The sequence below is a fragment of the Pezoporus occidentalis genome, unplaced genomic scaffold, assembly GCF_034315485.1.
Source record: "Pezoporus occidentalis ecotype Australia unplaced genomic scaffold, CSIRO_AGI_Poc_V1 ctg28, whole genome shotgun sequence".
In the NCBI taxonomy this organism is placed as follows: Eukaryota; Metazoa; Chordata; class Aves; order Psittaciformes; family Psittacidae; genus Pezoporus; species Pezoporus occidentalis.
The window spans coordinates 8,065,721-8,092,248 of record NW_026914718.1 but is presented as its reverse complement, the minus strand read 5'-3'; the positions used below and the strand labels follow the sequence as shown (position 1 = coordinate 8,092,248).

General features: G+C 41.1%; 1 protein-coding gene across 1 annotated transcript in view; it reads right to left on the bottom strand.

The window, feature by feature from the left end:
* NPSR1 (neuropeptide S receptor 1) overlaps positions 1-26,295 on the bottom strand; it is a 55,689-nt gene extending 29,394 nt beyond the window's left edge. The window contains exons 1-2 of the mRNA XM_062625524.1: positions 25,777-26,295; positions 15,599-15,731 (exon numbers count right to left, since the gene is read on the bottom strand). Of these exons, the coding sequence (XP_062481508.1) occupies positions 15,599-15,731; positions 25,777-25,923 (280 nt within the window). The 5' untranslated portion in view covers positions 25,924-26,295. The remainder of the gene's footprint in view (positions 1-15,598; positions 15,732-25,776) is intronic.
* Between the last annotated feature and the right edge of the window lie 233 nt (positions 26,296-26,528).

Sequence of the window (26,528 nt, the reverse complement as noted above, 5' to 3'; positions counted from 1 at the left end):
TCCAGCTAGACTTGAGGATGCTGCTGCTCTGTTTTCCCAAAGAACATCATTACTAATATAAATACAAGGTGTGTTGGGTGACCCACAACACCGTGTCTGTGGGGCATGGCAGAGCATGCCCACGGTGCATCAGGTGTTTCCTAGTGTGGCCAAGTCAGATCTCTCTGACAGCACTGGATGTGCAGATTCCTTCCCTGGGGTCCCAATAAGTTCAACCTCAGACTGATATGAGGGCACATAAAGCCTCTGAGACCTGGACAAATCTTTGCTAAAATGGAGTCAAAGTTTCCCACCAGAGTCAAGTCTTTGGATGATGTGTGATATTTTGGCATGCTAAAATCATACAGGAAACCAGTTATTTTTCTAAGTGCCTGGCTTCTTTTTCTGACCACAAAGGTCTGGGGGTCTTTAAGATGAGTATCAGAAACGTGGATTTTCCCTGCAGGTAATTCAGTAAGACTGATGAGTGTAAAGAGCGAAAACAACAACTCTCATTCAAAAGCTAAAATCAATTTATTTGTGTCTTTTCTGCACCCTCTCAGTCAGTACCCCAGCAAAGTTCCTCTGAAACTGGAACCTCTTCTAAAATAGTGAAGGAATATGAACTTTCATCTTTATTTACAATTCACACCAAAAAGGTAACTCTGAGAAAAGCTTCACAGAGATCAAAGTGTCTTTCTCCACTTCTGGAGCAATGAATGGTTGACCAAGAAAGGATGTGAATGTATTTAGCAACCTCTTAGGAGAAAAGATAACATAAGCCACAGACTGTATAAATCCAGCAATCTGATGAATTCACTATCTTTTCAAGAACATTTTCTGCAAAGCGTAAAAAATGCATTGTAGAATCATTGTTTGCTGAAAACAATGCTAACCTGCCAAAGCACTTATTTGAAAATGTATTTGATATACTAACGAGTGGGTGTTTAAGGATTTGGAACTAGAGTTATTATTATGCATAATGCTACCTTGCAGGAGTAGCTAGCCCGTTTGTTTGTGACTTTTAAGGATGATCAAATCACTCCTGAACGAGAGCAAAATCCTTTGTGTTATTATCTGCGCACTGAGGTCCAATGAAAGAACTCAAGAATATTCCCTTTCCAGACCCTTTTAAATTTACATTGATATTATAAACCATGTAAGAGAAGCACAGAGTTATTTAAAAGCATACCTGTAAGGGGGATGGTTTTGGAAGCACTGCTTTGTTTTTCTGGTGAATCTTATTGAATCAATTTTGTTCCCAGTCTATTTGTATTAGCTGCGTAGAGCATTCACAGAAATGCGATTGTGTATTGTAATTTCACTTTGATCACAGTCATTTTCTTTCCTGTGTTTCCCAAGCAGTCTTCTAGAAAACAAAGCAGTAATGGTATGCAGCAGTGGATATTGAACTGCTTGCAAACCACTTGGGCAGCTCATAAAAACATTATTAAAAGGCAAATGCCCTTTGTGCTCATAACTTTTAAACCACACAAGCTGAAGTGCTTTAGTACTTCTAACGCATTGTAATATGCTGAGATGTGCTGTTGCAGAAGTCAGTTGCAGACTGACAGCTTGTCTCTGCTGTCAGTCACTGGTTCCATTTGACTCTGACTCTCCCTCCAGTGCAAGAAGACAAGTGTCTGAACGTGGGAAGCTCAATGAATGACAGGTAGTATATTCTTCCTGGAGTTGTCTCTCATCTCCTACAGAAGGATCCTTTGCAGAGGATGCTGAAGTATCTCCCTGTACCAGTGAGTCTCTTCGCAAACCACAGAGGCTCTGGAGATGCCCAGTCCTGCAACAGGGCTCTGTCTCATCCATTAATGTGAGTCTATTCCAAAAATTTGGGTTCTTGGAGAGCTGTGAAGGCCACAGAGGGAAAGAGAGCTTTCTGTGCCCATGTGCTATGGGTACTTCACTCAGTAAAACAATTACAGAGCTATTTTAAAGACATCCTTGATGTTCACTGAGGAAGTGACATATTGCTTTTGTTTCTGAATCCACTGAACTGCTATCTTCCTCTCTCCTGAGCTCATCCCTTGCTTAGCAAAGTCCATGCATGCAATGTTCAAACATGTGAGTTTACTCCTTTACCTAAAGCATTGGGAGTCCGAGGATGTGTTTTCCTCAAAACAAGACCCTGTGCAGGGGGCCTGCAGCTTTCCCCAGATAGAGGAGAGCAATGGTACTTGCTGTAGTGTCTAGCAGCTGAATGAGTATTGCCAGCCCTCATAATGTGCTGGGGACTCATTCCATCACAGCAGCTGCCCTGGTTCAATGTGTTCTTTTCCTTGTTGTAGATTTTGATGGCTGCAGTTTGCTGTAATTCTCTTCATCTTTTGTCTTGCCTGTTTCTGCTGCAAACTACAGTTAACTTTATACTGTCTATGGAGTCCAGGTTTTGTAGCCTAAGAAGTCTTTCTGTAAACTGCAGTTATAAAGGATGGACTATCTAAGACCTTCACACAGACAACAGGCACTAATCTAGTGAGCATCAAATTGTCAGCATATTATAGATTTTTTTCAGTTGTCCTCAAGATGTTTATCCCAAATAACCATTTAATGACATATGATTTCCCCCAAAAGGGAAATTATTTTTTCATTTTGGTGTATTAATGGAATATACATTCCCTTTCATAATGGTTAAATTGTATTGCCTTCTTTTCCTCCTCTCCACCTCCCCCTTCCCCATCCTCCACTCCCAGCTCTAAAGGATGATATTTGATAATTTGATAGCTTTGGTCTAGATAGGAGAGTGAGTGTTCCTCCCAGGAAAAGCACTTAAAAGTTTTTTTCAGTGGTGGAGTTTATGATTCCACTGTACCAGACAGAAAACAGTAGTCAATGAGCTCAAGTCTCATTTTAAGCAAACTAGCTGCTCCATGCTACATGCCCTTGAAGACGTACGTTACGTGCTTACAGTAACATAGCTGCAGAGCGCAATATGTTTTTTTAATGCCATTGCTGATAGAAAATATGAGGCAGCATACGCTCACATTCCCCCGCCCCAGACACTAAAAGCCCTTTAAAGCTGATTTCCATCAGCTGTCCGTCAGATGGCCTACATTGAACTTCTGTTTCACCCACTCTACAACCAGGTCCCTGTTATCCAAGACGTTGCATGCCCACACAACTCAAAACGACTGTTTGAACAAGTTTCTGCTGTAGAAGAGATACTAACTACTTTTGAGAAACACCCAGGAGTGCAAATGGTGCTGTAATGTGAACAAACACAGTTGGTTTGCTTACTGCATGGAAGGCAAATTGAGCATTTGGGAGGTACTTGATGAAAACCATGTTTTGGTGTTCCAGTTAACTTGCCAAGCTGTAAGTGCCAGCACATTCATGCGGGGAGACAGTCATTACTTACAGCCACGTTGCAAAGGTACATGACTCACTATTGGTTTGTTTGTGTAAGAAACTTCAGTGTTTGAGGTGAGGTTCTGCAACATAGTATTATGAGACGACCGTTCAGAGAAACTAGGTTGACATGCAGCTGATGAGGTTGACACTTATTAATATTAGATTAGATACCTTTGCAAAGCACAGATTTCAGGTGGGTAGATTTATCATTCTGTTGCCTTTTGTGCATTAAAATTTCATGAGAGTTTCTGACTTAGAGCAATGAGATTTGCCACTAATAACTCTTTGTCACAATGAAACCTATTTGATGTTTCAGAGGGAGTTTGAGCATCGCAATGCTGTAAAAACTCATCAGAGGAGATGATCAGAGATAGGAAATGCATGAGTTTCATGAATGGATCAGTGCTGTAGTACAGTTTTTGTGGATTCCATGTGGCCAGTACTGTGAGGCTTACTGTAAATGGGCTGTGCCATCTAACAAGCTCTGTATACAAAATGTGTCGGGCTTGTTGTGTGCCTGCAAGTGCTTCTGTCAGGGAAATCCAGGAATCCAACTTTAAATTGCTTCTGTAAATGAAAGATGGAAGAGGTGACATGGTATGCTCCTTTCAGAGAGATGAGCAGAACACTGAAAGGAGTCTTATTTTTCCAGGGTTATGTACGAAGCTGGCCTCAGAAATGGTGGCACCGAATTCCATGCTAGGACTGACAGAAGACACTTTTCAGTCCTTCTAGAGGAGATCTGCTCTGACTTCCATGAGCTCCTGTCCATGGCTTTGCAGTTTTTTGAGTAAAGATTTTAAGAGTGAACATCTCCTTGATTTTAAGATATTCTTGTGTATTTTGTTAAAACAAAGAAGACTGAGCCACAAATGACATTTTGTGTATTTCAGTTGGCTTATCAAATATCACTGGAGAGACAATTTCCTAAGAAGCAGCATGAAATTACTAATTGAATGAATGAATGAATGAAATTACCTTAAATGTTTTTTCTGGACTTTATAGTAACATAGCAGTAACTTCAGCAACCCTACAACACATTAGGAAACTAGTGTTTACACACTCCCTGCCTCTGAAAGCCATTTTCTAAGAGAGCTCTCCATTCCTCCCACAGTTCCTGTTTTTTTCTGTGCCTAAATGAGCTGGGAATGAAATGGATAGAAATCAGCTTTTCCATTCAAGACTAGAAAACATCCATTCATAGAAACAACACTGTCTTACAATGCAGAGGTGTGTTACCTCCACAAGTAATGTTATACTAAACCACAGCAGAGAAAAAGCTGTCCTGGCACATTCAGTGGATGGAATCTGATATTTGTTGTTAACATTATTTATTAAGTTCATAAATGACTTCATAAAAGTGCTTACACACACACAAAAAGAGTAGTTTGGGGTTGGTTTTTTTCTCCGTCATGTTTCTTCAGGTTTCTACAGCTACAAAGCAAAGTGTTTACTCCTGCTGAAAACCCCTTATTCCTCACTTCCAGTCTGCAGGCTTCCAACATGTTCAGATAATATTTTGTCTATAATTCTCTTTCTCTAGTTGATAATGAAAGTACAAACATCTTGCAAGAATTGTTTCTGTTTATTATAAGTAATCTCTTAGTCTAAGAAATCAGTGTCATCAACCAACCACCTCTGCCTTTCAGTGCTGTTATCCCTGTTCCTTGAGAAGAAGAAGAATGTCTGATTTGGAAGTGAAATGTCTGGAGGTTTGTCCAGATTTAATTTCCATCCTATTTTGACTGTTCATGTTCTTGGGAAGCAAATCTTCACCCTTCTCTCACTCTTCCTACTGTCTGCCTAACTTAATAGCAGTGGAGGAATAAATGATGTATGTGCAAGTTTCTTTTGGATTTCAAAGTTTGGACTATGGAGTTTAGTCATCTCGGTTTAACATTGACAAAGCTTGACTCTGTGTACCTGTGTATTAAATGTGTGCAAAACCAGAATGAGCTGCTAAAATGCATCCATATCCCCATTGCATCCCTCATTAATTTCAGGTTGTTTTTCCTGCCAATGCAGTGGGGCATAGCAGTCATCTGCCCTGCAAAGGCTCTCCTTTAAAGTTAATCATGCAGCTGTAGTGTTACTGCTCAAGTTTGGAATCACATTTGTCCCTCCAGCTACACTTTTTTACTCCAGACCCCACTTGAATAAATTGTCTTTTGGGCAGAGCCCAGAGAAGTCTGGACAAATTCCAGATGGGTGTTTAGAAGAAGTGTTGCGCACAAAAGAAAGAATCATGCGTTTTTCATCAGGTAACATGTTGATCTGCCTTGCTGCACTTAACAACAAACTGAGAACTATCTTCTCTGTGTTTGCAGATGGGTTTGAGTCAGAGACTTCTGAGGCCTGATAGAAACAGTGGAAGATTAAGTTCTTAGTTGTCAAAAACTAATGGTAATTCTGACATTTCTGGTGACATATGAACACTGGAGGGATTTATATAGTCAACTTTGGGGATCTAAATTAGGAATTGAATCCTTCTGCAGAAGAAACTTAAAGGCAGCTCAGAATATTTTTCTCTATTGGCTATAAATGGAGCACAGGGAGATGGATTTCATATTTTACATACCTACAGTGAGGCTCCTAAAATAGATGTTATGAATAATCCCCTAAAATGAATACCAGTGTGCAAGAACGCAATCACAAAACTTAATCCAGTTATCTCTATGACAGTTATGTCCCATTCTGCTTCCCAGGACTGATGTTGCACCATATGCTTCCTTCAGACCTACTTCTGTACACATGTCAAGAAGCTAACAGAGCATTTTCCCTCCACCCTCCCTGCAAATAATGATGCTGTATAAAGCAAAAGGTGTGATGCCCTAAATAACAGTGACATCCTGAGGTGAAGAAGGTCCTTTTTGCTCAAAGACCTGCAAACATAGGTTGTCACCAAAGCACTCAACCACTTAGCTATAAGAAAAAAGAGTTGTCTGAATCTGTTTCCCTAATTCCCATTTCACTAGGCTAACTAGAAAAATTACTAAGATTAGACTTTCATTGTTCTTTTCACTGTTTCTTTCAAAACCCACTTGGTCACTCTAGCATACAAGCCCAGACTACATTGCATTTTGGTCTTACAGCACACAAAAGTGCTGCAGTTGGCCAGGCAAACTTTTATAATCTCCACACAGCCCTACTAGTATCAGCAGAGCTGTGATGGAGCAGTAATTTAGCTGCACAGTGCAGGTCCCTGTGCAGGGTAAGAGAAATTACTTTGAAGGTGAAAGGGGGGGAAAAGAGCTACCAGCAAAAACTGGCTGAAAGTAAATGCTTTCATTTTAGTCACACAGATGTCTAGTCAGGGAAAGCATTTGTATGCAAAGATCTGAAATAATGACAGCTCCTTTTAAAATAATAGAAGAGTAAATGCGGATCTCCTATGTGGAAAGCTGTAGGTGGATAAGTGGAATCACGTTTAAGCTGTGTGTGTCTGATGAAATGAGAGGATGGTGCTTTTAGATATAGATAGGGCATCTCAGGTCCATTCATCATCGTTTAATCCTTTCAGAAATGACTTATTACCCAGGAAAAGCAAACAGTGACTGATTCCATCTTAGTTCAAAAAAGTATGATTTACGGTGAATTTTGGTAGATAGGATAGTCACAAGATGTTCTGCTAATGTTATTATTTCTATTGTGGGTGACCAGGGCCCCAAGCCTTAGGGACGGCAATAAAAGGCATTCCTGGGTGACTTAGAACAGAAATCTGGTGCCTGCTTGTAATTTTAAACACAGCTATACACTGCAAAGGAATAATCATTTTGCGCTATATTGAATATATAGAGGTGTACTATAGCTAGCTTTTCTCTGCTTTAGAAGCAGGAGTATTTGTGGTCTAAAGTCTGTTAAGTCCCTGAATGTTATATCAGGAAAGACTCAAATTCTTTGTACAGGAATTCATCCCTCTACTTGAAAATATATTATGGCTTCACAAAATGAAATTTAAAAAGGATTTCTCTGTCTTGAGAGTGTTATATTGACTGAGATGCAGATGAAATGAGGGCTTCTTTGCTGATAAATTTTCAGGGTCCCAGGTGGTTCTGTGTAACGTGGAAAAAAACATATTACCATATCCTACACTGAAATTGGTACTGGAGCTACTGGCGAGATGGGAGAGTGTTTCTGCTGTTTTACAGTTGCAGAGGGGATACAGTTTATATCACTAGGCACGCTGAAAATCCCACTCTGAGCACCTATGAACAATGAACACACAGTGTCCTCTTCCAGAACAATTAAGTACAGTACGTAGATGCTATTCATGGAGGAAAGAAGAGGGATTTTTCTCAGGAGTCCTCCTTCCCCATGTGGACCTCAGCTCTATACTCGGAGCTGTGCTGCAGAGCGATTTTTGCTACCTGTAAGTGGTCTGAAGAGCACTGCTCAGAGACAACAGGCTCAGAAATGCTGGTTTAAGGATGTCTGTGTAGTGGGTTGTGATTGCGTTAATTACAAACCATGAATCATAGACATCTTGTTCCTGCATTTGTAAGATTAAAGTAAGCTATATAAATAACAGTCATTACATGGTTTTTAAGTGGATGACCATTCTTGCTTCCAGTAGCAAATTTGGAGAGCTCATTATCTTTATATTTCCACTAATGGGAGGGACACTGCATTCTACTGTTATAGATAGATACAACATTTAAGCTGATTTTGGTTTTGTGCCAGTGCTACTGTTGCCTACTGCAGTGAGCTACAATGGATAGTCACAGCAAACATGAATATGGTGCCCAGCCCCGGACTTCCCAGTGAGCCCTTTAGAAGGTACCTAAAAATATGTGAGCATTAGCCAAAACATGAAGTACACAAGCTTGGGTCCAGGCTGGTTAAAAACACCTTGAATTTTCGTTTGGAATTGGAAACTAAAGCAGAAGTAGTTGTCAGAAATCCTGTAGCTCATTTCTCTGCTTTTGGGGTATTCCACCTCCACAAGAGCTCCCTGATTGGGCAGTAACCAGCCTGCTTTTTGGAGTAGCATATGTTAGACTAAAACACTGCGGCTACTTCATTAGGACGAGCTCCATTGTGTCTTAGCACACTTCCTTGACTAAAATTCTCTGCATACATAGAAGGCAAAGTCAATCCAACTGCCGCAGGATTATTGCCACTCCTTGAAGGCCACCTTTTTTTCTTAGAGCCCCAGTGTTGTTGGAGCATAACTTTACCTTTTCAAGGAGAGTTCATTTTGAACCAAAACCACTTTCTTTTACATTAAACCTCACAAGGAAATTGTGTAACTCGACTGAATGTTTGTGCCAGTCCCAGATTCACTGTTCCTACACTACTAGACTGGTTTGGAGCAATGTGTTTTTAAGATGCCAAGTTATTTATGTGAGACCTTTAGCTTCATGATTTCACCTCTAAACGACAAAACATACTTTGTTTTCCATGGCCATCTTCCTTTGGCTGTGTGACCAAACACCGTGAAATAGAGGTCCTGATACCCCAAAAGAGACTATGTTTCCTTTACACAAAGCTTTTTTCTGTCACTCAGTTTTCATGCTAATGCTCACTCTTGGTTTCTTTGCCTGACTCTTGAGGTTATTCCACTCTTTACCCCATCTACCTTGGTTTTGGAGAAAATGCATTTTAAAAGGGACGCATGTATTGGGTATTTTCTATTTTCTTCGGGAAAGACTGAGTCTTGTGTTGACTAACCGTATACGCAGACAAGAACGATTATATAGAGACATACAGAAATATTCCTGGCTCTTCACATAAGAAACCTGACCTGAGAGTATAGTAAAGCATGATTCATAATATCAGACTGGAATTGTATATTGTCAGTGTCCAAGTTACTCATTAAGATCTAGGGTAGTATGAATCATCTTCAAATCTGAGCTAAAGTTCAAAGAAGAATTTGAGTTTCTGCTAAGGAGGTATTGAATCACCAGACATGGCAATGGATATCCAATCTGGTTTGCCACGTGATACCACAGAGTATTGCAGGCAGCAACCACATACATCTTATCCTGCATCATGTCTCTGTTTTTGGGGGATACACTAATACATACCTAACTTAAAATTAGTCCCATATTGTTTTCCAGCTACTGAATTAGTCTTTTTGGTAGGATATGTATGGAAAATGATTGTTTCTTCTTCAGGCAACTAATACAGCCATGCAATGGATATTCTTATTCACTCCCAGTCCAGGCAACTTGACACAGTTTCATAGGATGCACTGAATAAGTAATGTTAATGTTGTCATGTTTACTCCTGGAGACTATTTTTGCTCTTGGTAAATTGATTCTCATTTGGTCTGTGAATGCAAAATGAACAGTTGTATTAAATGCTTAGGTTTCTCTAGCCCTCAGAGGAAAGGTGGAAATAATCTATTTATTTCCCTAGTTCTCAAGCTGTGTACGCACTCAGGTGATTTGCAGAGTTGCTGGAATTCCAGCTGGTGTTCCGGAATCAGGCTTCTTCCAAAACTGGGGGTTTTAGATGCTACTGGGGACTCAGGCAAATGTGTCAGTGACACCCTTCCTAATTTTGACTTACCCTTTTCAGTAGTGATGGGAACATGCAGTGTAGAATGAGGATGATGCATTAGCGGAGACTTTTCTCTTACCATACATTATTTCATTAATTACACTCTCAAGTGGTTCTATGACATAATGAATGCAGATATCCTTCTCTCAATTTTATCAATGAACTCTGCAGTACAATTGTAACTTCCTTTAAGTCTTGTTTTCTGAAGGTAGGATACTGATGCTTCTCACCTCTCCTCAGACTTTTCCCACACATGAGCAGAAAATGAAGGTGTGGAAAGGGGAGAAAACCATGGATTTCTGTGAATTGTTGAAATAAACTCAATTTCAGTTCAGCATTCCTTATTAGGCTTCTGTGTCTTGGGTGGGCAATTATGTAAATCAGATGGCAGGTTCCAGCCAAGACCCAGCTGGCAAGGTGTGGGTTTTCCAGTATAAGTGGGAAATCTATGGGCTCTTTGGCTGCCAGCAGTCCACCTCCATTAAGGTGACTTGCTGAGTTAGCTGCTAATTGGTGCTATGCAATTAACTTCCAATGCTCATAATCATTGCGATGTCTAAGGTACTTGTAAAACTGATGAATTCGTATGTATGATTTCTCTGATATGCAGGAGTATTACAAGTTCCATTTTCCAGGTGAAAGTCTGTAACAGATACAATTATCAATTAATTTTGGTAATAGTGTTATTATATTAAGCTTTTGTACATTTCAGGGAGTAACAAGTCATCTTCATTCCTTCAAGTCACAGAGGCAAGGAAGAAAAACACTGAAAGACAGGCACAGTACATTAAGGCAGTCAGTGCCATAATGGTTTTAGTGTAAGGAAAAAAACAAGAGGAGAAGAAGAAGAAAGGAAGGACAACTTCTAATACGTTTGCTTGTGTTTAGCTGTTGTAGTAGTAGAGTTTGATGCACTTATTTAGTACCATTTAATTAGTAGATTAGTTGGCAGACTCTGCCTTCAGTCATATTAACCAAAGTCACCCCAGAAGTCAATGACTGAGCACAGCTGGTTTTAGCCCTGCAACCGTGCTCTCTCTGGACAGAAGCAGCACAAAAAATAAACATTCTTTGCTTTAGCGGGACCCAATTCCACCTATTTCCTCACATAACCCTCTTGTGGCAAGTATATTGACTTTTTACTAAACACTAAGCAAAATGAGTGTAAAATTGTTTAAAACCCAAAGCTTCCTATCATCCAGCTGTCTGTAGCAACTGAAGAATACGGTAGTGATATAAAAAGGCACTTCTAAAAATACCTCCTTGTCTTTTTAATGTCATTCTCAAATCATCCCTTAAGGTTTGGTATTTATATCACCATATAGACTGTAGCTAAATACTTTTAAAAGTCATCTTTTGTTTTTTACTATTTATATGTAAGCTACCATCTTTTTTTGTTCTCTCTTCATTACAGCCACAGCAATACCTAAGTGAACATACATTTCCAACTAAGTCTGTCAGCCTATGGCTTAAATTCAGCATGCAGTAAAGTGCCTACAGGTATTTCTACCCCTAACAATGGACACAATCTAACAGTATTCTTAAGGTACTGATTTCTGTGTTGAAATAGGGCAAAGTCACGGAGCTAACGGTCATGATATTTCCACCTCCAACTTCCCAGATATTACTGTTTGTGAAAAAAACCTCAATAAGCTATGCATGTTTGGTCATTAAAAGGAACTTAAATACATTCCTCTGTCAGCAGCAGTTGAAGTTGGATGAAGAATAATGAGAAGTAAAATACTTTTTAGCAGAGATTTTTAATATATTTCTTGATTGGTTTTTGAATTGGTCAAATAATAACAGTTTGAATGGACTGTTTAACCAATAAATTACATTCCTTGTCCAATGTTACTCAAATAGTATTTGAGTATAGCTCGTGTCTGCTGCTTTTACTCTTGAAAAGTAGAGTTAAGAAGGCATTTATTTGGTAGATCATCTGGGTAAAGTGATCTAAATGGATATAAATATGTGGGAAAACCGTCTTTTCTGAAAACAACTGTATTCTGCTTGAAGCTTTCCAGTGTAATACTGCACTTGAGAACTCACCCATCTGTCAGACCCCACTCTTTGATCTCCAAAAGGCAAAGATATTAAAGACACTAAGACTCCCAAGTTATGTGAAATGACATCAGGTAGGGGAAGATGTGAGAGGTTTCCTGCCAGGAGAGATTGCCATGAGCATAACTTGCGCTAAACTAAAAAAAAATATATTTGGGAAAAGATGTTTAGAAATACCCTCCTCACAGGGTAATCTTCAGAGCTTCCAGTTTCTGAGAAACTAAATTGCCTTGGAGATTGAAATCTGTAGGAAACTGAATTTTAGTTTCAGTCTTCACAGATAAGCTTGTTTTTAAGAAAAACATTTTTACAATAAAGGAAAATTCCCAAAAGCAAACTGAACACAAGGCAAATATGGCAATATTCGTCTTTGTTAAATTAGCTGATGCTGAGTGATTAGTAATATTGTTCAACTCAGCTGTTAACTCTTAGCTGATTTCCTAGTGCTTAATACTCAGATAATTTCAGAGATTTATGCATGAACTGAGAGTTAGACATAAATGTGGTACTGACACAGGCATTGTATAGGCATATATTTAACATGAAATATTCTGAATCCAGGCTTCAGCAACATCTTTAAGCATACTGAAGTTGAAGGGGTTACTCACATTCCTACAGATCCCTGCAGCCTCGAGCATCAAGCTGAATTATGGTGTAGTGAGGGATCAGTATGATTCTTATCTCTGCATTTGCCGAGTGGGTTGAACCACTCCATTCTGGTAGTGTTGAAAGGAGCCTCAATCAGTTAGCTACATCTCTACTGCATCTGGCTTGGCAACCAGTCAAGGAGAACAACAGTGCTCATTTCCTATTCATGTATTATGCACAATTTGCTTTGAATACCTTGTTTATTCTAACACGAAGGCTGTATTTTCATTTCATTTTGGTACTACATTAGTGGGAAGCATGAGAATTGGGGACACTACTCAGATATCAAGCTGCAGATCAATAGACAGAAACTTTTTTAATGGCTTTGAAAAGCCTGCATTGATAAAGCTATATCCATTATTCTTCTCTATGCTACTGGGGCAGAAATAATAAATACTTTAAGAATCTCAAAATAGATAGAAGTAGTAATATTGACTAAGCAGAAACTGTTTGCCAGGAGATTAGGCTTTAGTTGGTAGGATTTAAATATGCCTGGCATGTCAAAGCAATGTGACAAGCCAGTGTTTTCATAATATTCTACATCTACCTCATAACTTGTTGTGAAAAGATGATGACTGTTGCCAGCTTGCTTTGTTCTTATTAATATTTTTTGAAGATAAGAAAGTGAAATGACTCCATTTCAGGAATGAAGTAATTTCTTTGTGCCAAAATACTGACAGGAGCTCTTGGTGCAGGAAGATAAATTAAAGTTCTGACTCTTGCATCGCAAAAGAGGTCAACATTGCTTGAGAGAAGCTTTACTGTTCCAGCTGGTGTTACCTCTTTTAACACTGCAGATGTGAATGTCAAGTGAATTTTTTACGTGTATTTCCATAACATGAAATGGAAAAGACTGTTGATCTCAGGCACTTTGAAGCTCTGATTTTAAAAGTCAGGAATAATTTTAGGAACAGGAAGGTCAGAAGAATCAGTGAATGGAACATGGACCTTGTTCACTATTGTAATGTCAGCTGCATACATTATTTGTTGTCCACTGGGGTATTTGCCTTGTTGTCTTTGCCACTGATTATTCCAGCTCCCTCAGAACCGCACTTGCAATGCCTTCCCCTCCCTTCATGTAGATGGTGTTTGAAACCCTAGTGAATAGCTCTCTATCCACCTCCATTCTTATCCAAAAAGCAGCCTTTCCTATGGGTCCAAAATATCAAAACTCCCACCCAGGGTTTACCCAGCACAGCCTCATCCCAGCACACCTCATGTGGACCAGCCTTCTTCTAAGCTATCCTGTTATGGACACTTCTGTCTGCTCTTGTTTTATTTCCTTGTCCTGAGCATCCATGTCCTTATTCTGGTTCTTTCTCTGCCACAGCAAATACATTTGTTTTCTTACTAGGAAAAGACCCTTTGCTCTTTAGTTGAGCTCTTCCTATTAGGACCCATCTTCTATTACCATGATGGTGTATGTATTACTTGTGTCCCTGCTCTGGCAGCAAGCCCAGCCCTCGTGCCCTCTGTGCCAGACACATGGGGTCATTTTCTGCCATTCTCTCTTCCAAAGCCCTTCTTATGACAGTTGCCCCCAGTATTCTGCTTGCTGATGATGATAGGCAGAAGGTGGACAGTGTCCATCTGTGGCTTCAGTTGTTCTTCTTCTCTTTGCCTGTACTACTGCTTTGTTGCCTACCTTTTATCATCCTCTGTATCCCAATCTGGGACTGGGAGCTCTTTGAGCAGGGACTGTCTATTTTCAGACTCCTGTGAACACTGTAATGCTTGATCTGTGATCGGTGCTTCCAAACTGTGCTGTGAGGCTGTATCAACACGCCTTACATGATGGATAATATTGCTAGTACACGAAAGGAGTGACATGATAGTCACAATCAAGATAAAAAGTGAATTACACGTGACTCACAGACAAACAGGAAAACCAGGCGCCAACACTTCAGAAGAGCCACTGCAAACTTTCACCTCCTCACCTTGTGACAATTCTTACATCACCTGTAGTTACGAGACAGTTCCTTTCCATCACTTTGCGCGACTTATTCTAACTGTTTCAACTGAGAGTAGTGTTTCAAACAGGACAAGCTCCTGAGCAGACATGGCTGAGACCATGAACAGGAGTTCATTTACATGCAAAGAATGCATGTTTACAATTGGGGTGTGCAGTCCTTTGTTTTCCAGTTTAAACAGATAGATACAAAATAGACGTCAAAGGAGTATGGGAAATCACATATGAAATAGTGGAAAAGTGCTGTAATTCCTACCATAGCTCACCAAAAAAAAAAAAAAAAATCAAAAAAAAATCAACAGAAAGCATATGAATATATCTTACATACACAAAAATCACAACTCAGCTCTCTTGTAAACCGGGATTAGTAGCAGGACACCATTACAGAAACAGCACATATTTTCCCTTGGGAAACTTAAATCCCCATAGATTTAGCCCATTCAAGGCCGCAGAGAAACAATGTGCTGCTTATGCTCTTTTTTCCTTTCCTAGTTGCTGAGACCGATGTTCTACAAACCAGGTTTCTGTACAGTTTTACATTTCATTTAAAAACTGCAAAGTTCTTGGACCAGCATCCTTTCCCCTTTCAGAAAAAAAAAAGCTAAATGCATTGCTTTCCACCTTTATGCTTTGTTATATTTCCCTAACTTGGTTAAACCAGACAAGATGAAGTAATTTTCACTTGCCAATGCAAGAGCGTAATTGATGGAGCAATAAATACCCTTATGAAGTACTTTAGAAGGGGTTTAGTAGAAAAACACAAAAGATTAACTTTAAAATAGTTTAATTTAAACAGTTCCATGACAACAACTGGGGAAATGTGGATGAATGTTCAGACTGGAAGATAAGATTCAGTGAAATCAATGAGCTGTAGCTGCTGCATCTGATGCAAACCCTACTACAGCTAGCAACATCTTTTCAGATGGGAGGCAGACTGAGCCCTGAGGTAAGCAGCCATCCATCTGTCTTATGGCAAACTGCAGCTGGACATTAGGTGACAACTGAATTCTTCACCACTCAACTTGCATTTTCTTATTTGTCATTTGAATAGTGACCCATTCCATACACTACCTGTGATTGCCAACTGTGTAACAAAGAAGGTCATTCGAGATTTCCGCTTCCTCCTCCAGGTAGAGAAGAGCACAATGGCATTCCCAGCAATAGTGACAATAAAGAGAATCCAAAGAGTCACCAGCTGCTCTGTCTGCATTGAAGAGAAGGGAAAGAAAAGTGTATTGGTAAGTGACTTGGGTTGAGCCACTCAGTTATCCTAGGACAAATGAGATGAGAATGGAAAAGAGGAGTGAAATGTGAATTTTGCCAATAGATTTCATTTAGTTTAAAAGATATCCTTGTTCTTTCAGTAAATTCTTAACATGCTTCACTGCTGGTGATATTCATTCCACTTTGATTGCAGTGGCTATATATTACTTCTATCTTCACAAACCCACTAGCAGTATCTGTGCTTGGCACATAACACTAAAGTGAGACGCAGCCTTGTTTTCTCATGGTGCTCCAGCAAGCTGTGAAATAACCAGCTTCCTCACTCTGTAAGGAATATTGATAGATGGGCTCCTTTGGAGAAATGAGGGAAATAAATACTTCTTCCCTTCCCAGCTCCAGTGAGTCCGGGTCATTCACGAGCCCTATGAAATTCAAACATTCACTCCATGATCTAGATATGCACCAAGATTGAAAAGCAAGCATGACCCACTGTAAGGAAAATTGTATAGAGAGCGATACGTGATGACAAAACGTCCCCTAGTGGTACTGCCTACAATGAAAAGAAAGAAATTAGGAAAGCTATTTGTGCTCTCAAAGCATCAGGATCCTTAGGCTGCAAGAACAAGGGTGTATGTATCTGCATTTACTTGCGTTGTGAACACATGCCAAATCTTCTCCCTACTTTTGGCCTAACAAAACCCTTGCTAGATGCAGGATAATCACTTTCCAGTGGCCACTCTGCAGGTTTCCCCCTCCATGCTAGTGTGAAGTTTACGTTTTCTCCATAGCAACTGGCCAGCTCTGAGCCTGGTGAACCTAGGGTCAGCTTGGAGAAAATATTCTTCATTTCTGTAAAATTCTCACTTATAAAACCCTGTCCCTTGTAAAGCTGTATGTAGCATCATGGAACGTGTTTCTACTGCTCTTCTGTGAAGACAAGTAGAGAAGAGTGTATTTTTCACAGTAAGGGGTTTGAAGGATGTAAAGCAGAAAAACTCAGGAGGAAATAAAAATCTTTATGTATCCAGCAGCAATAATATATTCATTATTACTAGAGCTGAAGAGAGAAAAAATACTTATCTGTCTCAGCAGAGCTGATAGTTACTAAAGTTAAAAATTTCCATAAGGGACCCTGATCCCAGAACCAGCTGCCCCTGCATGAGTGAAATATAGAGGAGCCTTCAGGCCCTGTTCTACCTTCTTGTGGCTTTCCAATGCTTCAGAGGTATTGGTTGCCTGGACTCACATCCTAGAAACTGGGAAGAGTTTTGGATTATGTCAATGCAGTTGTTTGGGATCTTCCAGTTCCTGACACCAAACCCATAATGTGGGAGCTAGTGAAAAATGGAGAAGATGGGCAAGGGCTGCAGTTAAAGAGGGATCTCCACTGCTGGCCTTACAGAAGTGACCCCAGGGCATCATTATGAGGCTGTTGGTGAGACCCATGCCTACCTGACTGGGCTGATGATGGAGCAGAAAGAGGGGAGAGCACTCATTAAAAGTATTTGGCAGCCACTAACCCATAACTTTCTCATGTGTGAGAAAAGAGAAAATGGCTCAGCTGCGAATGCAGGAAGGGAAGGTGAAATGGAGGGAAAGGAGGAGGAGCAAGGAATTCTTGCTCTACTATGGGCTTTAGTGCCTTCTCAGCTCTTAGCAGCATCCTGGCCAGCAGCCATGGTCCCTTCTCTGATGGGGAGCCACCTATGGGAACCAGCCTCAGCTTAGTTCCAGGTAGCCACACTACCCTGTGGGTTATGTGGGCATGCAGGGAAGACAAAACCTGGTGTATGAGCAATTCAAGGCTGCGTTCTGTGCCTAAACCCAGAGATTAGTTTAAGCATGCAATGAAGGCTGTGTTTAGATTGTTTCACTTTTCCCAGCATGACAACTTTTGCCGGCATAATCTGCTGTTTGGGTCATGTCACCTAACTGCAAAGCTCTAAAGAAAGAGAACTGCTCTAAGTTGCCATCCCGTAGTCTAGATAATAACAGTGTCTCAGAGATGAGTCACCATTCGTCTCACCTACCTTAGGATGGCCTGTCTCCACTGATTATAGAACGACCTAGATAAGACAACTTGTGTGGGCTGGATACTTAACCTTTAGACAAAAAAAAAACCCAAACCTCCACCTTTTTTGAGTGTCTGAAAATCTCTTGAATTTCTTGGAAACAATTTCCCTATCAAATATGTGGCTGAGACGTGGAGCTATTTTTATGGGGATGCTTTGCTTTGTACAGGAGTTGGAAGGAAATGTCTTTTTAGAAGGCAATTAAAAAACGTGATTTCACATCACTTTTGTCCTTGAAATCAGTGGCCTTTCCTCAGGGTTCAGGTTTTTTTTCCATTTCATAAAAAATCTTTAACATATGAAGACAACTGAGGAGCAGAACTTGTTCTCATCGTCTCTGGTGTAAAATCAGGAGAGTATTTTCTTGAAGAAACTCTGTATTCCTGTATTATACTGAAATGGGTACAAACAGAACAAGGATCTGATGCTCAAAACTTCTTACAGTTCCCACAGAAGAAATAGCTTTGGAGCAACAGAGACTGTGCTAGAAGGGTGTTTCCCTAACATAGGGGCACAGCGTATACAGCCAGTTTAAATCCCCTCCTGCCAAGTTAAAAAGCAGCGCTGTACAGTTAAGCAATTTTAGTGCTAAGCCTCTATGGGAATATACAATCAAATCAGATTACAAAGGTAACTGAAAAGATGCAAAAGATGAATATAGGAGAGGTAAGTTTTAAAGGCCATAGATAAAAGAACAAAGCCAAAGTTTTTATTAATCTATTTGTGGTCGTTGCCATTTAGAGAGAAAAGCAAAAGAGCTCATTCTTGGGGATTAAGGAGTTATAATAACAGGCCACTTAAATCACTGCAGCCTCTCTCAGTCTGTGTTAGCTTGCAGAATGAAACCTTCTGTAGCTATGAAAGGGATATCTACTGTGATAAAGGCCTTCACAGAGGCTACAATTAGAATTCAAAATTATCTTGATGAATTGGAAACATGCACTGAAAAACCCCCCAAGGTACTGTTCAACAAAGGACAAGTGCAGGATTCTACAGAGCAGTGGGTGTAATCATACAGAGTTAGACGAGCCTTCCAAACATGCCCCCTGCATGCAGCACGCATGATGCCCCACAAGTGGAACCTGATTTAATAATGTCACCCTACCATGGGAGTGACAACTACCCTCATGAGATAGATTGACAGCTGTCTCGTGTGCCTCTGCTCTAATCCTTCCACTGTATTCAGCCTCTCTACTACACCCACTCCTGGGCTCAGTGCTTCAAGAGACACAGAGCAATAAGTTGACAGCAGTCTAGAGGATATATCCAGGAGACTGAATTAACTGACTGAATTAAGCTGCTTAATCTAGCAAAAAGCAGACTGCAGGAAAATATGAACTTGAAGACACAAAAAGACTGTGTAAAAAGAAGAATAGTCTCTTCTTCAGATCCACTGCAGACTGACCAAAAATCAGTAACCAAAACCACAGCACAGAATTCTGGTTGATCATCTGAAGTTATACTATATACATATACATTATATATATATGTATTGATTGATTCAGTGAAAACTCCATCTGTGAAGGTCTTAAAAACAGTTACTAGATTAGACAGATAGCTGACTGATCCTTGAATTTCACTTCAGCTGCATGTTCTATAGTTTTCTTTTATTCAGCATCTCAAGGTTGCTTGACATAGAAGTGTTTCATTTCATGTCTTGTTTGTCCATTAAACAAAAATCCTTTTAATAACAATCCTCAGCAAGGTGATTTACAAAAAACCCATTTTTTAGTAACATTGCACAGACATCCGAGGCATTTTGAATAAAAAGCAAACTAATAACATCTCCCAAACCCCTGCATAGAAGCTTTGAGCAAGGGCTACTTTTGCAATGGGCATTGCTAACTACATTACATAAGAATGCCATGAGAGAGACTAGTCTCATACACCAGTTCGTTTAGAATAGAAAAATTAAAGATGCTGGTGACTTAATTAAGGTTACAGAACAAATCAAAGTCAAAAAGATTTCTTTGGCTTGACTACAATCATTGCATGCATTGCTATTCCACAAGGCTGCTGCGTTTGGAGCATGGAAGTGCTTGACTTCTCGAGCACATACTCATGTTTTGCTAATTTGCTTTAAGATTAAAACTAGCTTTAGTCAATGAAGCAAGACTCTTCGTGGGTAAAATATAAGCCAGAAAACTTGTCTGATGAATGTGTACATTTTCCTTTGCTTGTAGAAGAAAGAGGCCTGTTATTTTGTCTATCAAAATTTCTGAATCCAGGCTAAGTCTAGCAAGAGGCTTTATATTTGTGACAATGATCATCCCTGAAAGCAGCTTTAATCAAGACCATAGTTATATCTTTCAGAGCCATCGGGTTGTATTCTGGGGCCATGATGCCATCCCTCCTTCCTGTTCTCCCCATAGAGCTCCCTTGCTCACTCATTTCTTACATTATATATCCCCTTTGTTGGGGGCATCAGCTGCAGCTGTGGAATGGGATTATAACAGATAGCCCACCCCTTTAGAGGTGCTTTTGCTCAGGTTTTCAGGTGCAGAAGCCTTTGCCTGATACCAGAGCAGTTGCTAATAGGAATTGAGCCTGATTCAAAGTGCATAAATACTAGTTCAGCTCCAGGTTTATCTCTGGGACTGATGCTTTCCCATTTCAATGGCACCAGCCATGTCAGATTGATAGCTTTCATACCTCCTGCACAGACACTGACTTACTGAGGTACTTTCTCACACTGGCTGTGTTATCCTCCCAGCACACTGCTACAGGTCATTCTAGGATGCATTGCCACATGAGGCCTTCACATCGTGTCAGAGGTGCTGGCAACAGTCACTTCCCCATGGGTCTTTATGGTTGGAAGAAAGGCACAGCTGGAAGGGACTCCAGCTGACGTTTTCTATTCTGCTGAACTTGAGATGCAGTTTTGCCTGAGCTTTTGTATGTAATGCTGTTGCACCTGTAATTGTGGTGGATACATTTTTCATGGTGTACCTTTCTACTTTTTGCTTGAACATTTTCAACTTGAAGAGATAATATTAGGTCACTCAATGGTCCATGCATAATTATATGGATAGCTCTTTCGAAACTGTCAAATGCTGGTTTAATCATGAAAAGAGGTAAAATGGTTAAGTATAGCTAATCTGTACAATTAAAACACCTCAAAAAAATGGAGACATTCATCCTTACTAGGCATATTTATGTAGGAGAGGCAGACAGACACAAACCCTGAGGCTGTGTGGACCATGGAGTCAGAAGTTTGAGGGTTGCTAGTATAAAACCACCCGAATCAGTTGGCTCAGAGTTGCTGGGCTGTCACGCAGCCAGATCACTTCTGTGTTGCATTTAAACTACTAGATGAAGCCAGCCTAGCCAACACTGCAGCAGCAGTGTCACACGGAGATCAGCTATTACATTCTCAGCACAGCATCTTAGGAATAGCAACAGTCATTACATTGCAGAGGCTGTGTTCAGGAGTTCCTGGCACCTTATTTGTGTAGATGTAATTCTTCTCCTCTCCCCCCCCCACTGAAAGACTGCAAAGTTACTTATGAATTATTTGATATGCCTATTTTTCTAAAAGGTATGATTGCATTTGCAGAGATTACTCCAGAAATTTGACAGCGCCCATTATTATTTTTCTACTGTGTATTCAATGATGGGATTCTTTCTGAGGTTTGCTTGAAAATCAGAATAAGCAATAGCATAGGTAAATGCTTTCCAGGAGGTAAAGAGGCTCCTGCATTTGGATGAACATCAGATTCTGACTTAAACAGGCTCTGAGGGCACCTGGAGCCCAATCCTTGATACCTGGCAGTCTTATAAAACAAGTCTATGCAAACCTTGTCTCCACAAGCTGGTCTCCTCAGCCCTTTGCTGGAGATGGTAAGCCCTGACCTTTGTCAAGAGCATTAGGCTACACGGATAAGCAGCACATGCGCTTTGATTTGTGCTTACTCTGGCATACCTAAGCAGTCCTGTTTAGTATCTGAGCTATGAGGGCTAAAACATGCAGGTGTAAGCAGTGCTACCAATGTGGTACTGGCAAACTATCCTTCCTGAAACATGGGAATTCAGATTATACGTATGAAACCAGTTGTGGTGGATTCAATTGGTTTGTTCCTTCTGAGGAACTGATGTTCCTTTCCTTTCTAAGGAAATGTTCCTTCTAAGAGCCCTAGCACTTCAGCATCACTACTGTGGTGATGCTGCATGGCACAGGGACCAGGGTTTCTGCATCCAGAGGAAGGGGGATGTCAACATGTAGACAAGTGGCTGGGATTCCCACCTGGCAGGGGAGAGATGGGGTTCCCAAACAACTTTGTGTCCTGCTGCACAGGTGAGGGCTCAGCTCCACACACCAGAAAACACAATGAGAAAATGTACTGGATGAGAGCAGTCAGCCCTCTCTCCTGGGAGGCAGGAGATGATGGTGAGAACAGTACTACCAAGAAAGAAACAGTGGCTGTAACTTTTCTCCTTTGAGCACTCCAGCCTTTACTCTATTGCATAAAAGTAGGACATCCCATTTCTCAGCACACCCCTTAAAAAAGATATGACTTCCACTCAATCCCCTCTGAGGGGAGCACATGCTCCTACCATTGGGGAAGCTTTGGGTCTGTTGGGGGCCTGGCAAGTGGAGATGCCTCCTCCAGGCCTGATGAACCCTGTGGCCAACCAGCACAAACCTATTCTGAGATTTTAACTTCTCTCCAGGCAGGTTTCTGGTCTGCACTTTGTCAGATTTGTAGAGTTAAGAAGGTCCTAAAGCAGAGAAAGGCCACATGTGTTCAGAGGATCTCTGTTCTTTTCAGGTTACTGTTTTTGGCAGATGGTAGTTGACACTCTTCTTAAAGCCCTTTTACACATAGACTAAATTCTTACGGAAGAGGTTGTAAAGGGGTGCAATGAACTCTCCTTTGGCCTGGAAGGTTGGAGCTGTAGTTAATACCCCTTTGCACATCTGTTCTGAATTTGGTGCTGACCCAGCCAACAGGACTTCTTGTGGTTTAAGAAAGCGACCTACCTGGATGCCTCATGTACAGGCACCCGGAAAGAAATATGGTAGGTTTCAGGGAGCATTTGCCATAACACAGCTGCAAGACATGAATATATATGATGTGTATAAGGAAGACGGGGATGAGCCAGCGCCTTTGCCATGCACCAGCTCCTCTTCCATACTCAGTGATGTGTGGGTGTACCCAGTCCTGCCCCAAAGGCTGCAACTCTTCATGCCAAGAGCCAGCCTAGCTAGCATACATGGCCGTGTCCCCAAAGCAGACTTACGGGTGAAAACTTGGTGAGCAGCTGGCCAAGGAGCTCTGGTAATGACTATCAGAAGGGAATTGTGCAATCTTCCAAGTGGATGAAATGCTCCATCTCCCAGCCAAAATTAATAAAGAGAAGAAAGCAAACTGAACGGACAAAATGCTTTCTAATCTGAAGCAGTGCGGATTTAGTTGTTAAGCTATGAACAGGAGTAGACAGAAAAATGCTTCTGAGAGAGGAAGCAGAGAAGCACTCTCAGTGTGGGAAAGCTCATCCAGTTCCAGCCCCCTGCCACAGGCAGGGACACCTTCCACTAGAGCAGCTTGCTCCAAGCCCCGTCCAACCTGGCCTTGAGCACTGCCAGGGATGGGGCAGCCAAAGCTTCTCTGGGCACCCTGTGCCAGCGCCCCAACACCCTCACAGGGAAGAAATTCTTCCCTATATGTGTTCTGTCTTATTTCTTCCTTATGTGTCTTTCTGAAGCATGGGAGGAGAAGAAGAAACAGTGCATGCTCCCATAGCTCAAGCAGCAGAGATACACACTGCGTAGCTGTCATTGGGCAAAATTGTTAGAGTCATTAACACAGGAACTGCTCCAGATACCGGGTGAGCATCACTCCCTTGTTGTCACTTAGCAGCTTGAATCGTGTTTTCCTATGACAGCTTTGGTAAGACAGGTCACAAGCAGAAATATCTTGTATGTCCTGCCTGCTTCCTGACAAGCAGGCACTGGGGTCAACCTTTGCTGTGGCCATTCACCCAGCCTGCCTTTACTGTCAACCATGGGCTACAGTGTGTTTGAAAATCCCAGTAAATGACCAAAACTCCCTTTTGTAGCTACATTTTGAGCACTGAGCTCTGGTTTTTAACCCATTCAGCCTATTCCAAGTTGAAACTTTTATTACTTTAGCTGCTTAACCAGATCCTTGTGAAGAAGAAGGAGATGTTCCTTGGCTCACTGGAGGTTGCAAGGATACAGACACAATGTGGGCAGCACTGGTGGAGGACAGCCAACTGAGTCAGCAGGTATGAGCAGCACCTTCTACACGTGAAGCTTTTACAGAGCGCTGAGATTGCTGGCAGGGAGCCCTGTCTTCCCTGCACCACCACCATCAGAGCAGGTGCTTTATCCCTGCTTTCCTGCAGCAGCACCAGCTGTCACTTGTCTCCAGAGTCAAAATATTGCCATGCCTATTAACAGCTAGTAATTGATGTGAAATCAGTGAACCTCCTCGCAAAGTTCATGCTATGTGTGCCAGAGATAGACTTCCGACAGAGGAGTCCAAGCCTAATGAGAAGCTCTCAGCTAACAAAATCAAGTTTCCTTTAGCAATGGATGAGCATGCATGATTATCCATGGTTTCCTAATTATTGTAATTTACTCAATCTCCCTTATTAAGGAGCATTTTTCTGCCTGGGGACTTTCTAATCAGAATTAATTGTCACTTTTACCATTATAAAATACTGCTCCCATGACATTGTTCAGTTTCACAGCACTAAACTTTGGAAAGAACAAAAGAGATAAAGTTGTTAAAAATATTTTGCTTGTCATTTCAGATTTTTATCAATCAAGAGCATTTGAGGAGTCTAACATGGAGAGGAAAAAAAGAGGGGGAAAAAGGAATTTTCATCCTTGAAATCCTAGATAAGAAAATACTGTCTTATCAAGGAAAAAATGCATCAGTGATATGTTAAAAGAGGCCCCCATTAATTAATTGTAGAGCTACTGCTAAAGTTTTTCCTCAACAGGTATGGAAACCTGTTGTAATTCCTGCATTGTGTCAGAGCACGAACAATCTCACAGAAATCAAAACTGCTTCTGAACATACAACCTTTTACCTAACATATTGTCAAATGAGCTAAGTGCCTGTATCTTTCCAGTTGGAAGTGATGTCTTTGGGCCTGAGCTCCAGAACGAATGGCAGGGTACTCCTTGTCAGACTTTGTAGTAACTTGAACTTAACTTGTACAGTGTGCCACAACAGTAAAGTGACACATGGCACACAGCATGAATAATTTATTAATAATTTCCAAATTCATTGCTTAATAGAATTGACAACAGGCACAGAAATCTGAAAGAAAGATGAATTTCAGCACCTCTTTTCCCTACATTCCCATATTGCAGGGGGTGATGTTTGTTTTCGGAGATGAGTGAATACACTTCCCATGTCATTCAACAGCATTCACTACTAAATGATTCATCTAGTGCATTCTTAACAGCAGCATTACAGAGACTCTGCATCCCCTGCTCAAGTTAAAAACAAGCAAACCAATTAATTAGAGCTTGTCCTCTGTGATTAAAAAGCCCCCAAACCAACACAAACCCCTCTCACCTGTGTAGTGTTTGTTGCAGCTGGAAAATGGAAAAGAAATCCCTTATGTCAAGATGATGGCTATAAGAAATGACATAAAGGATGTGTCAAACTAAGACAAGCTTTTGATTAAAGATGCATGTATAATTACAACACCTCTACAGAAAAACAGCATCGTCCCCTCTTGGAAGGGGATACAATTGACTGAGACCTGAAACTCTGAACTCCAAATCCTACAACTGTTTTGTTTTTCAATAAAAGCCTCACACATGCTGCCTGCTGTCTTTGCAGGGGGGGGGAAAACACCAATATCTAGGCAAGAAAGTTCAATAATCCCAGTTGCCTCCCCGCAGGGGTGCTGAAAAAGCACTAGATCTGGTAACATGTGAGAAAAGTAATGCACACTTTAAAAGGATACCTTAAAAGAATAGTAAAAGGATCCCCACTCCTCTTCTGCCACCACTTCAGTGAAAGTCACCGTTTCAGTGCAGGTGACAAGGGTGAGATCCAGCCAGCCGGTGCTTCCCTGGGAGCTGCTGCTGGCTTCTGTGGAGCCGACCTCCATCACTGTGTTTTGTTCGAGATGTCTAGGTGCTTGTCTCCCTAAGAGTTAATGCAGCCAGGCTTCTCTCGTAAAGAGCAGCAACAAAACCAGCTTCTCACTGCTTCGCCACTGGTTGCCAGAGGTGTCAGGCTTCAGTGCAGCTGAGTGATAGGAGAGTTGAAAAAACAAAAGCCAAGCTGGCATTGTCCCTTTGAGCTTTCCTTCAGTACAACTCTGACGACAGCCCTCCACATGCTCCTACATGCTGCAGGAGCAGCAGCCAGTAAGAAACCGAGCACACATGGATCCAGCCATGTGTCTTATGGACTCTGGATTGCTTTGCATCCCAAGTTGTCAGCTCTGGAGTCAGGCACACCTGGGAGAGCATGGACATCCTCCGTGCTTTAAGTTCAGGAGCCTGGCTATTCCACTAGCAACTTTGGTTACTTACCCTGGCTCAGCCCATTTTGATGTCGATTACCTGCAAGATTATGATATATCCATATACAAGCACCTGTGTTAGCAAAACCCTATTAGGCTTTTAGACTTCAGATATCACAGTTTCTAACAGTGTCTATCTATCTGACTTGTAAAGGTGTCTTTACCAAGAAAAAATATCACAAATA